This window comes from Oncorhynchus masou, chromosome 18 (assembly GCF_036934945.1).
Source record: "Oncorhynchus masou masou isolate Uvic2021 chromosome 18, UVic_Omas_1.1, whole genome shotgun sequence".
Lineage (NCBI taxonomy): Eukaryota > Metazoa > Chordata > Actinopteri > Salmoniformes > Salmonidae > Oncorhynchus > Oncorhynchus masou.
In genome coordinates, this window is record NC_088229.1 from 4,387,557 (window position 1) to 4,400,683 (window position 13,127).

At 50.2% G+C, this 13,127-nt stretch overlaps 1 protein-coding gene across 1 annotated transcript; it reads left to right on the forward strand.

The window, feature by feature from the left end:
* Positions 1 to 3,498: 3,498 nt before the first annotated feature.
* LOC135504306 (basic proline-rich protein-like) lies at positions 3,499 to 5,520 on the forward strand. Its single transcript, XM_064922737.1, has one exon. The coding sequence runs from the start codon at positions 3,499 to 3,501 to the stop codon at positions 5,518 to 5,520; it is 2,022 nt and encodes a 673-aa protein (XP_064778809.1).
* The last annotated feature ends 7,607 nt before the right edge of the window (positions 5,521 to 13,127 follow it).

A 13,127-nucleotide genomic window follows, 5' to 3' on the forward strand; every position in this document is an offset into this window, starting at 1 on the left:
TGGGAGTTTTTGAACACTGAGAAATGAAAAGCACTTACTGAAATTAAATGAAAATAAAGTTATTAATAAAAAAAATGTTTGTTTTTTGGGGGGGGGGGGGGGGAATTGTTTCTGTTTTCGTCATGTGACCTAGTCTCGCTTGTCAGACATACACTGACTAGGAAAACGCTCCTTAATGTCACTTTATCCCCTATGTAATGCGCTGCTTTTATAGGCCCTGAACAAAGGCCACTTGGGATACAACCTACATGTGAGCTATGAAGCCTACTGTACGTGTTGCAGTGTTAATCTCTGCAGGGCTGGAACAGGCGACATTATCCATTGAGGTATCATATAACTATATTGCACAGCAGATTCCCCCCCCTCCCCTCCCCCCGATCGAGTTGTCACACAGCAGATTCCCCCCCTGATCGAGTTGTCACACAGCAGATCTCCCCTCTGATCCAGTTGTCACACAACAGATCTCCCCTCTGATCGAGTTGTCACACAGCAGATCTCCCCTCTGATCCAGTTGTCACACAACAGATCTCCCCTCTGATCGAGTTGTCACACAGCAGATCTCCCCTCTGATCGAGTTGTCACACAGCAGATCTCCCCTCTGATCGAGTTGTCACACAGCAGATCTCCCCTCTGATCGAGTTGTCACACAGCAGATCTCCCCCTCTGATCGAGTTGTCACGCAGCAGATCTCCCCTCTGATCAAGTTGTCACACAGCAGATCTCCCCTCTGATCCAGTTGTCACACAGCAGATCTCCCCTCTGATCGAGTTATCACACAACAGATCTCCCCCCCTGATCCAGTTGTCACACAGCAGATCTCCCCTCTGATCAAGTTGTCACACAGCAGATCTCCCCTCTGATCCAGTTGTCACACAGCAGATCTCCCCTCTGATCAAGTTGTCACACAGCAGATCTCCCCTCTGATCCAGTTGTCACACAGCAGATCTCCCCTCTGATCGAGTTATCACACAGCAGATCTCCCCTCTGATCGAGTTGTCACACAGCAGATCTCCCCTCTGATCAAGTTATCACACAGCAGATCTCCCCTCTGATCCAGTTGTCACACAGCAGATCTCCCCTCTGATCGAGTTATCACACAGCAGATCTCCCCTCTGATCGAGTTGTCACACAGCAGATCTCCCCTCTGATCGAGTTGTCACACAGCAGATCCCCCTGATCCAGTTGTCACACAGCAGATCTCCCCTCTGATCGAGTTGTCACACAGCAGATCTCCCCTCTGATCGAGTTGTCACACAGCAGATCTCCCCTCTGATCGAGTTGTCACACAGCAGATCTCCCTCTGATCGAGTTGTCACACAGCAGATCTCCCCTCTGATCGAGTTGTCACACAGCAGATCTCCTCTGATCGAGTTGTCACACAGCAGATCTCCCCTCTGATTGAGTTGTCACACAGCAGATCTCCCCCTCTGATCGAGTTGTCACGCAGCAGATCTCCCTCTGATCCAGTTGTCACGCAGCAGATCTCCCCTCTGATCGAGTTGTCACACAGCAGATCTCCTCCTGATCGAGTTGTCACACAGCAGATCTCCCCCTCTGATCGAGTTGTCACGCAGCAGATCTCCCCTCTGATCCAGTTGTCACGCAGCAGATCTCCCCTCTGATCGAGTTGTCACACAGCAGATCTCCTCCTGATCGAGTTGTCACACAGCAGATCTCCCCCTCTGATCGAGTTGTCACGCAGCAGATCTCCCCTCTGATCCAGTTGTCACGCAGCAGATCTCCCCTCTGATCGAGTTGTCACACAGCAGATCTCCTCCTGATCGAGTTGTCACACAGCAGATCTCCCCTCTGATCCAGTTGTCACACAGCAGATCTCCCCTCTGATCCAGTTGTCACACAGCAGATCTCCCCTCTGATCGAGTTATCACACAGCAGATCTCCCCCCCTGATCCAGTTGTCACACAGCAGATCTCCCCTCTGATCCAGTTGTCACACAGCAGATCTCCCCTCTGATCAAGTTGTCACACAGCAGATCTCCCCTCTGATCCAGTTGTCACACAGCAGATCTCCTCCTGATCGAGTTGTCACGCAGCAGATCTCCCCTCTGATCGAGTTGTCACACAGCAGATCTCCCCTCTGATCGAGTTATCACACAGCAGATCTCCCCTCTGATCGAGTTGTCACGCAGCAGATTTCCCCTCTGATCGAGTTGTCACACAGCAGATCTCCCCCCTGATCGAGTTGTCACACAGCAGATCTCCCCTCTGATCGAGTTGTCACACAGCAGATTTCCCCTCTGATCGAGTTATCACACAGCAGATCTCCCCTCTGATCGAGTTGTCACACAGCAGATCTCCCCTCTGATCCAGTTGTCACACAGCAGATCTCCCCTCTGATCCAGTTGTCACACAACAGATCTCCCCTCTGTTCCAGTTGTCACACAGCAGATCTCCCCTCTGATCCAGTTGTCACACAGCAGATCTCCCCTCTGATCCAGTTGTCACACAACAGATCTCCCCTCTGATCGAGTTGTCACACAGCAGATCTCCCCTCTGATCCAGTTGTCACACAGCAGATCTCCCCTCTGATCCAGTTGTCACGCAGCAGATTTCCCCTCTGATCCAGTTGTCACGCAGCAGATTTCCCCTCTGATCGAGTTGTCACACAGCAGATCTCCCCTCTGATCGAGTTGTTTCCAGTGTATTGATCGATTATAATTAGATACTGTATATAAGTAGTGCTACAAATAGCACTTTATTCCTATGGGCCATGATCAGAAGTAACGCACTACACAGTGATATGATATAAGGTGCATTCGGAAAGTATTCAGCCCCCCTTGACCTTTTCCATATTTTGTTACCTTACAACCTTATTTGAAAATGTATTTAAAAAATAGTAATTCTCATCAATCTACACACTGTACCCCATAATGCCAAAGTGAAAACAGATTTGTAGAATTTTTTGGCGAATGTATTAATATAATAGAACTATCTTATTTACATAAATATATTAATACCATAAGTGTTCACACCTTTTGCTATGAGACTAGAAATCGAGCTCCGGTGCATCCTGTTTCCATTGATCATCCTTGAGATGTTTCTACAACTTGATTGGAGGTGTACTCAATTGATTGGACATGATTTGGAAAGGCACTGTCACGACTTCCGCCGATGTCGGGTCCTTTCCTTGTACGGGCGGCGCTCGCGGTCGCCGGTCATCTAGCCATCATCGATCCACTTCTCATTTTCCATGTGTTTTGTCTTGTTTTTCCCTCACACTTGGTTTCAATTCCCTCAGTCATTTGTAGTGTATTTAACCCTCTGTTCCCCCCCATGTCTTTGTGTGGAATTGTTTATTGTAAGTGCTTGTGCACGTGTTGTTTGGTGCACCACGGGTTTTTGTACCCAATTATTCTTGTTATTTTTATGCCGTTGGTTTTGCTATTAAACTGCTCCGGCTATTACCAAGTTCTGCTCTTCTGCATCTGACTTCCCTGCCACCGATTACACAGCCCTTACAGAATCCCACACCAACTATATGGAGTCAGCAGGAGCAGGTGTCCCTGGAATAGGGGTGGAGGAGCGCTGCTCCACAAGGATGCTCCACCATCTCGGCGCTGCCATAGACTGCGTTGTCCAAACCATGGAGCGCTGGGAGAGACAGGGAGTTCCTCCAGCGCCTCCACCAGCACAACCAGGGTCTCCACTACTCGTCCCCCCTTCACCCGGTCCCAGAGGGGATTCGTCCCGCCCTTCACCCGGTCCCAGAGGGATTCGTCCCCCCTTCACCCGGTCCCAGAGGGGATTCGTCCCCCCTTCACCCGGTCCCAGAGGGGATTCGTCCCCCCTTCACCCGGTCCCAGAGGGATTCGTCCCCCTTCACCCGGTCCTAGAGGGATTCGTCCCCCTTCACCCGGTCCCAGAGGGATTCGTCCCCCCTTCACCCGGTCCCAGAGGGATTCGTCCGCCCTTCACCCGGTCCCAGAGGGATTCGTCCCCCTTCACCCGGTCCCAGAGGGATTCGTCCCCCCTTCACCCGGTCCCAGAGGGATTCGTCCCCCCTTCACCCGGTCCCAGAGGGATTCATCCCCCTTCACCCGGTCCCAGAGGGATTCGTCCCTCCTTCACCCGGTCCCAGAGGGATTCGTCCCCCTTCACCCGGTCCCAGAGGGGATTCGTCCCCCCTTCACCCGGTCCCAGAGGGATTCGTCCCCCTTCACCCGGTCCCAGAGGGATTCGTCCCCCTTCACCCGGTCCCAGAGGGATTCGTCCCCCATTCACCCGGTCCCAGAGGGATTCGTCCCCCTTCACCCGGTCCCAGAGGGATTCGTCCCCCTTCACCCGGTCCCAGAGGGATTCGTCCCCCTTTCACCCGGTCCCAGAGGGATTCGTCCCCCCTTCACCCGGTCCCAGAGGGATTCGTCCCCCCGTCACCCGGTCCCAGAGGGGATTCGTCCCCCCTTCACCCGGTCCCAGAGGGGATTCGTCCCCCCTTCACCCGGTCCCAGAGGGATTCGTCCCCCCTTCACCCGGTCCCAGAGGGGATTCGTCCCGCCTTCACCCGGTCCCAGAGGGGATTCGTCCCCCCTTCACCCGGTCCCAGAGGGATTCGTCCCCCCTTCACCCGGTCCCAGAGGGGCTTCGTCCCCCTTCACCCGGTCCCAGAGGGGATTCGTCCCCCTTCACCCGGTCCCAGAGGGATTCGTCCCCCTTCACCCGGTCCCAGAGGGACTCGTCCCCCCTTCACCCGGTCCCAGAGGGGATTCGTCCCCCTTCACCCGGTCCCAGAGGGATTCGTCCCCCTTCACCCGGTCCCAGAGGGATTCGTCCCCCCTTCACCCGGTCCCAGAGGGATTCGTCCCCCTTCACCCGGTCCCAGAGGGATTCGTCCCCCTTCACCCGGTCCCAGAGGGATTCGTCCCCCCTTCACCCGGTCCCAGAGGGATTCGTCCCCCTTCACCCGGTCCCAGAGGGGATTCGTCCCCCCTTCACCCGGTCCCAGAGGGATTCGTCCCCCTTCACCCGGTCCCAGAGGGATTCGTCCCCCTTCACCCGGTCCCAGAGGGATTCGTCCCCCCTTCACCCGGTCCCAGAGGGGATTCGTCCCCCCTTCACCCGGTCCCAGAGGGGATTCGTCCCCCCTTCACCCGGTCCCAGAGGGATTCGTCCCCCTTCACCCGGTCCCAGAGGGACTCGTCCCGCCCTTCACCCGGTCCCAGAGGGGATTCGTCCCCCCTTCACCCGGTCCCAGAGGGGATTCGTCCCCCCTTCACCCGGTCCCAGAGGGGATTCGTCCCGCCCTTCACCCGGTCCCAGAGGGGATTCGTCCCGCCCTTCACCCGGTCCCAGAGGGATTCGTCCCGCCCTTCCCCAGGAGTATGTTGGGACGGCTGCACACTGCCAAGATTTCCTATTACAGCTCAACCTCTATGCCGTGTGGGGAGAAGGAGATGCTGCACTGGACAATTTTGAGGATTTCTTCCATCTGAGACAGGGGGCGAGGAGCGTCCAGGAGTTCGCCATGGATTTTCAGACCCACCGGCGCGGGATGGAACGATAGGGCCCTGATCGACCACTATCGCTGCAGTTTGCGCGAGGAAGTCCGTCGGGAGTTGGCCTGCAGGGACAGCACCCTCACCTTCGACCAGCTGGTGGACCTGTCCATTCGGGCTGGATAACCTGCTGGCCAACCTGCGGACGTCCAGATCGGGTTATATCGGTTCCATCTACCAGCACTGCCACTCCGGTGCCCATGGAGCGTAGGGAGACTGGAGGAGGTTCCAGCTCGTGCACCATCTGTGGCCGCAGAGGTCACACTGCTGGTCGGTGCCGGGTTGGTTCCTCTGGGGATCGAGGCAGCAGGCAGGGCACTCTGACGTCACCCCAGGTGAGCCGGCACCCATCTCACCCAGAGCCCTCTGCTGCACACATGTTTTTGTATGTTTATTTCCCTGATTTTTCCCTGCATTCCCAGCATAAGGCTCTTGTTGATTCAGGTGCGGCTGGGAATTTTCTAGACAGATCGTTCGTCCTTTGTTTAGGGATCCCCATTGTTCCCGTGGCTGTGCCCTTCCCCGTTCACGCCTTAGACAGTCGACTATTACGGTCAGGGTTGATTAGGGAGGCCGCCGCTTCTCTGTGTATGGTGACGCAGGTGGGTCACACGGAGAGTCTCTTCCTTGACTCTCATGTGTTTCCCGTGGTGCTAGGCCTACCCTAGTTAGCTTGTCATGACCCCACTGTTTCTTGGAAACGGAGAGCTCTCACGGGAAGGTCGCGAGAGTGCTCGGGGAGGTGTTTAGGGGTTTCCGTTGGTGCTACTATAGTGGAAAGTCCAGACCAGGTCTCCACCGTGCTCATTTTCCCTGAATTTGCTGATTTGGCTCTCGCCTTCTCCAAAAAGAAGGCGACTCAATTACCACCCCATCGACGGGGCGATTGTGCGATAAATCTCCTGGTAGACGCTGCACTTCCCAGGAGTCACGTGTATCCCCTCTCACGGGCGGAGACGGAGGCTATGGAAACATATGCCTCCAAATCCCTGCCTCAGGGGTACATTCGGTCCTCCACTTCACCCGCCTCCTCGAGTTTCTTTTTTGTGAAGAAGAAGGAGGAAGTTCTGCACCCGTGTATTGACAACCGAGGCTTAAATCAGATCACGGTGAGGTACAGTTACCTGCTACCTCTTATTGCCACGGCGATTAAGTCAATACATGGGGCGCGCTTCTTCACCAAACTAGATCTCAGGAGTGCTTACAACCTGGTGAGTATCCGGGAGAGAGCCTTTGTAGATGAGATTTTCAGGGATCTGCACGGGCAGGGTGTATATTGACGACAGTCTGATATACTCCGCTACATGCGCCGAACATGTGTCCCTGGTGCGCAGGGTGCTTGGTTGACTGTTGGAGCATGACCTGTACGTCAAGGCTGAGAAATTCCCGTTCCTCCAGCAGTGCGACTCCTACCTAGGGTACTGCATTTCCACCTCGGGGGTGGAGATGGAGAGTGACCGCATTTCAGCCGTGCGTAATTTGCCGACTCCCACCACGGCAAAGGAAGTGCAGGGTTTGCCAACTACTACCGGAGGTTTATCTGGGGTTTTGTTCAGGTAGCGGCTCCCATTACCTCACTGCTGAAGGGAGGCCCGGTGCGTTTGCAGGTGGTCGGCTGAGGCGGACAGGGCTTTTGGTCACCTGAGAGCTCTGTTTACCTCAGCTCCCGTGCTGGCCCATCTGGATCCCTCTTTGGCGTCCACAGTGATAGTGGACACGTTCGAGGCTGGGATTGGAGCCGTGCTCTCTCAGTGCTCGGGTACGCCACTGTGCCTATTATCAAAGAGGCTCAGCCCGGCGGAGCGAAACTGTGACGTGGGGGACCGGTAGCTGTTGGCTGTCGTCAAGGCTCTGAAGGCGTGGAGACATTGGCTTGAGGTGGCTAAACACCATTCTCTCATCTGGACCACCCCAATCTGGAGTACATCCGGGCAGCGAGGAGACTGAACCCTCGCCAGGCAAGGTGGGCCATGTTTTTCCGTTTAGTTTTTTTCCTTTCCTACAGACCAGGTTCCCAAAACTTGAAGGCAGACGCACTGTCCCAACTATATGACACAGAGGAGCGGCCCATGGATCCCACTCCCATACTCCTGGCATCCTGCCTGGTGGTGCCGGTAGTGTGGGAGCTGGACGCGGACATTGAGCAGGCGTTACGTGCATAGCCCGCTCCCCTCTAGTTGGGCGTCTGTATGTTCCGTCTGCTGTCCGTGACCGGTTGATCTATTGGACCCACACGTCACCCTCATCTGGTCATCCTGGGATCGGTCGGACGGTACGCTGTTTGGTTGGGAAGTACTGGTGGCCTACCTTGGCCAAGGACGTGAGGGTTTATGTTTCCTCCTGTCGGTGCCTGCCCAGTGTAAGGCTCCTAGGCACCTTCCCAGAGGGAAGCTACACCGCTTACCCGTTCCACAGCGGCCTTGGTCACATCTGTCAGTGGATTATCATACAGACCCCCCCCCCCCCCCTTCACAGGGAAACACCACGATCTTGGTCATTGTGGATTGGTTCTCTAAGTCCTGCCATCTCCTCCCTCTGCCCGGTCTCCCTACGGCCCTACAGACTGCAAAGGCGTTGTTTACACACGTCTTCCGGCACTACGGGCTGCCTGAGGATATACTGTCTGATCGAGGTCCCCAGTTCACTTCGAGGGTCTGGAAGGCGTTCATGGAATGTCTGGGGGTCTCGATCGGCCCTACCTCAGGGTTTCATCCCGAGAGTAATGGGCAGGTGGAGAGAGTGAACCAGGATGTGGGCAGGTTTCTGCGGTCATATTGCCAGGATTGGCCGGGGGAGTGGGCAGCATTCATGCCCTGGGCCGGGATGGCTCAGAACTCGCTCTGTCACTCCTCCACTAACCTCTCCTCTTCCAGTGCATACTGTGGTACCAGCAGGTTCTGGCGCCTTGGCATCAGAGTCAGACCGAGGCTCCTGTGGTGGACGACTCGTTCAGGCGCACGGAGGAGACATGGGACGCCACCCATGTTCACCTCCAGCGGGCCGTGCTGTGCCAGAAAGCCAGTGCAGAAAGCCAGAAAAATCCAGCGCAGACCGTCACTGCAGGCTCTCTCCCGGAACCTGCCCCTCCTCCTGCCCTGCCGGAAGCTGGGTCTGCGCTTTGTTGGGCCATTTAAAGTCCTGAGGAATGTGAACGAGGTTTGTTATAGGTTACATCTTCACCCTGATTAATGTATTAACCCCTCGTTCCATGTGTCTCTCCTCAGGTCGGTGGTGGTTGGCCCGCTCCAGGAGTCTGAGGTGCGGGAGGTTCCTCCGCCCCCTCTGGCCCCGGCGTACTCCGTTCGCGCTATCCTGGAATCGAGGCGTTGGGCAAGGGGCCTTCAGTACCTCGTGGAGTGGGAGAGATACGGTCTGGAGGAGAGGTGCTGGGTTCTGGTGGAGGACGTGTTGGACCCTTCCACATTCTCCATCCGGATTGCCCTGCGCCTTGCCCTCTAGGTCGTCCCCGAGGCCGGAGTCAGTGCACTGCTGGAGCCGCGCATCAAGGGGGGGGGGGGGGTACTGTCATGACATCTGCCGAAATCGGGTCCTCTCCTTGTTCGGGTGGTGCTTGGCGGTCGGTGTCGCCGGTCTTCTAGCCATCATCGATCCACTTTTCATTTTCCATGTGTTTTGTCTTGTTTTTCCTCACACCTGGTTTCAATTCCATCAGTCATTTGTTGTGCATTTAACCCTCTGTTCCCCCCCATGTCTTTGTGTGGGATTGTTTATTTTAAGTGCTTGTGCACGTGTTGTTTGATGGGTTTTGCTATTAAACTGCTCTGGCTATTGCCAAGTTCTGCTCTCCTGCGTCTGTCTTCCCGGCCACCGATTACGCACCCTTTACAGGCACACACCTGTCTATATAAGGTCCCACAGTTGACAGCGCATTTCAGTGCACTTAACCCGATGGTCACTCTGTCTGAATACTTTCCGAATGTACCGTAAAGGGAACATGTTGCCATTTAGGCGCATTATCAGTTCATTATCACATTATCAGTTCATTGGTACATTATCAGTTCATTATCACATTATCAGTTCATTGGTACATTATCAGTTCATTATCGCATTATCGGTTCATTATCACATTATCAGTTCATTATCACATTATCGGTTCATTGGTACATTATCAGTTCATTATCACATTATCGGTTCATTATCACATTATCAGTTCATTATCACATTATCAGTTCATTATCACATTATCAGTTCATTGGTACATTATCAGTTCATTATCACATTATCAGTTCATTGTCACATTATCAGTTCATTGTCACATTATCAGTTCATTGTCACATTATCAGTTCATTATCACATTATCAGTTCATTGTCACATTATCAGTTCATTATCACATTATCAGTTCATTATCAAATTATCAATTAATTGTCACATTATCAGTTCATTATCACATTATCAATTCATTGTCACATTATCGGTGCATTGTCACATTATCAGTTCATTATCACATTATCAGTTCATTGCCACATTATCAGTTCATTATCACATTATCAGTTCATTATCACATTATCAATTAATTGTCACATTATCAGTTCATTATCACATTATCAATTCATTGTCACATTATCGGTTCATTGTCACATTATCAGTTCATTATCACATTATCAGTTCATTGTCACATTATCAGTTCATTGTCACATTATCAGTTCATTGTCACATTATCAGTTCATTGTCACATTATCAGTTCATTATAACATTATCAGTTCATTGTCACATTATCAGTTCATTATCACATTATCAGTTCATTGGTACATTATCAGTTCATTATCACATTATCAGTTCATTATCACATTATCAGTTCATTGTCACATTATCAGTTCATTGTCACATTATCAGTTCATTGTCACATTATCTGTTCATTATCACATTATCAGTTCATTGTCACATTATCAGTTCATTATCACATTATCAGTTCATTATCACATTATCAGTTCATTATCACATTATCAATTAATTGTCACATTATCAGTTCATTATCACATTATCGGTTCATTTGTACATTATCGGTTCATTATCACATTATCAGTTCATTATCACATTATCAGTTCATTATCACATTATCAGTTCATTATCACATTATCAGTTCATTGGTACATTATCAGTTCATTATCACATTATCCGTTCATTGTCACATTATCAGTTCATTGTCACATTATCAGTTCATTGTCACATTATCAGTTCATTATCACATTATCAGTTCATTGTCACATTATCAGTTCATTATCACATTATCAGTTCATTATCACATTATCAGTTCATTATCAAATTATCAATTAATTGTCACATTATCAGTTCATTATCACATTATCAATTCATTGTCACATTATCGGTGCATTGTCACATTATCAGTTCATTATCACATTATCAGTTCATTGTCACATTATCAGTTCATTATCACATTATCAATTAATTGTCACATTATCAGTTCATTATCACATTATCAGTTCATTATCACATTATCGGTTCATTGTCACATTATCGGTTCATTGTCACATTATCAGTTCATTGTCACATTATCGGTTCATTGTCACATTATCGGTTCATTGTCACATTACCAGTTCATTATCACATTATCAGTTCATTGTCACATTATCGGTTCATTGTCACATTATCAGTTCATTATCCGTTCATTAGTACATTATCAGTTCATTATCCGTTCATTAGTACATTATCAGTTCATTATCCGTTCATTAGTACATTATCGGTTCATTATCAGTGCAGTATCACATTATCAGTTCATTATCAGTGCATTATCACATTATCAGTTCATTATCAGTCCATTACCCCATTATCTGTTTATTATCCGTTCATTGGTACATTATCAGTTCATTATCAGTTCATTTGAACTTTATCAGTTCATTATCCGTTTATTATACATTCATTATCCGTTCATTAGTACATTATCAGTGCATTATCAGTGCATTATCACATTATCAGTTCTGTCATCTCAGTTCAGCGATGACTCAGGCCAATCGGTTCCATCTGGAATTAATTTATTAAATACTAAAGCAATATCAACATATTGAGAATTAGATCACTTATTATCTTAAAAGCAAGATAGATACTGTATTTCAATAATAAATGTATTATATAAATATCTTGAGAATTAAATTAAATTTAAGGAAGATACATATTTAAATTGTCAAAGAAAGATTAAAATATTTCAATAATTAATGAATGCAATAAATCCTAAAGCTAAATATCTCTATGACAAAGATAATAATTTAAACATCAAGATCTGCCAAATCCAGAAAGACATAGCGATCTAGCCCGGGTGACTGTTTCTGTGTCGTTGCCAATCATGCCAAATCACAGTGGCAACAATGGAGTTGTCAAGAGCACAATCAATGAGTGGGACAACGCTATGCTACTTGGGATCTTTAAAGAAGACTATAGAACAGTTCAATTCAGTGTGGTAATACAGAAGATAATGATGATTTGTATCTCTTGACTCAGTCCTACTCATTGATGATTAGAATGAATTCTCTCCGTATCTGCTTACTAAATGACATCCCAGTTCCTTTTATAGTGCACTAATTACAACACAGTACAACCTGCCGCAGGGCTGGAGGGAAAGGTTTACCTCCCTACAACACAGTACAACCTGCCGCAGGGCTGGAGGGAAAGGTTTACCTCCCTACCACACAGTACAACCTGTTACAGGGCTGAAGAGAAAGGTTTACCTCCCTACAACACAGTACAACCTGCTACAGGGCTGAAGGGAAAGGTTTACCTCCCTACCACACAGTACAACCTGTTACAGGGCTGAAGAGAAAGGTTTACCTCCCTACAACACAGTACAACCTGCTACAGGGCTGAAGGGAAAGGTTTTCCTCCCTACAACACAGTACAACCTGTCGTAGGGCTGGAGGGAAAGGTTTACCTCCCTACAACACAGTACAACCTGCCGTAGGGCTGGAGAGAAATGTTTACCTCCCCACCACACAGTACAACCTGCTACAGAGCTGGAGGGAAAGGTTTAACTCCCTACCACACAGTACAACCTGCTACAGGGCTGCGAGAGAAAGGTTTACCTCCCTACAACACAGTACAACCTGCCGTAGGGCTGGAGAGAAATGTTTACCTCCCCACCACACAGTACAACCTGCTACAGAGCTGGAGGGAAAGGTTTAACTCCCTACCACACAGTACAACCTGCTACAGGGCTGAAGGGAAAGGTTTACCTCCCTACCACACAGTACAACCTGCCGTAGGGCTGGAGAGACAGGTTTACCTCCCTACAACACAGTACAACCTGCCGTAGGGCTGGAGAGACAGGTTTACCTCCCTACAACACAGTACAACCTGCCGTAGGGCTGGAGAGACAGGTTTACCTCCCTACCACACAGTACAACCTGCCGTAGGGCTGGAGGGAAAGGTTTACCTCCCTACCACACAGTACAACCTGCCGTAGGGCTGAAGAGAAAGGTTTACCTCCCTACCACACAGTACAACCTGCTACAGGGCTGGAGGGAAAGGTTTACCTCCCTACCACACAGTACAACCTGCTACAGAGCTGAAGGGAAAGGTTTACCTCCCTACCACACAGTACAACCTGCTACAGGGCTGGAGGGAAAGGTTTACCTCCCTACCACA

Excerpts from the sequence above, each read along its gene's own strand:
- LOC135504306 (XM_064922737.1), top strand. The coding sequence starts at position 3,499 with ATGGAGTCAGCAGGAGCAGGTGTCCCTGGAATAGGGGTGGAGGAGCGC.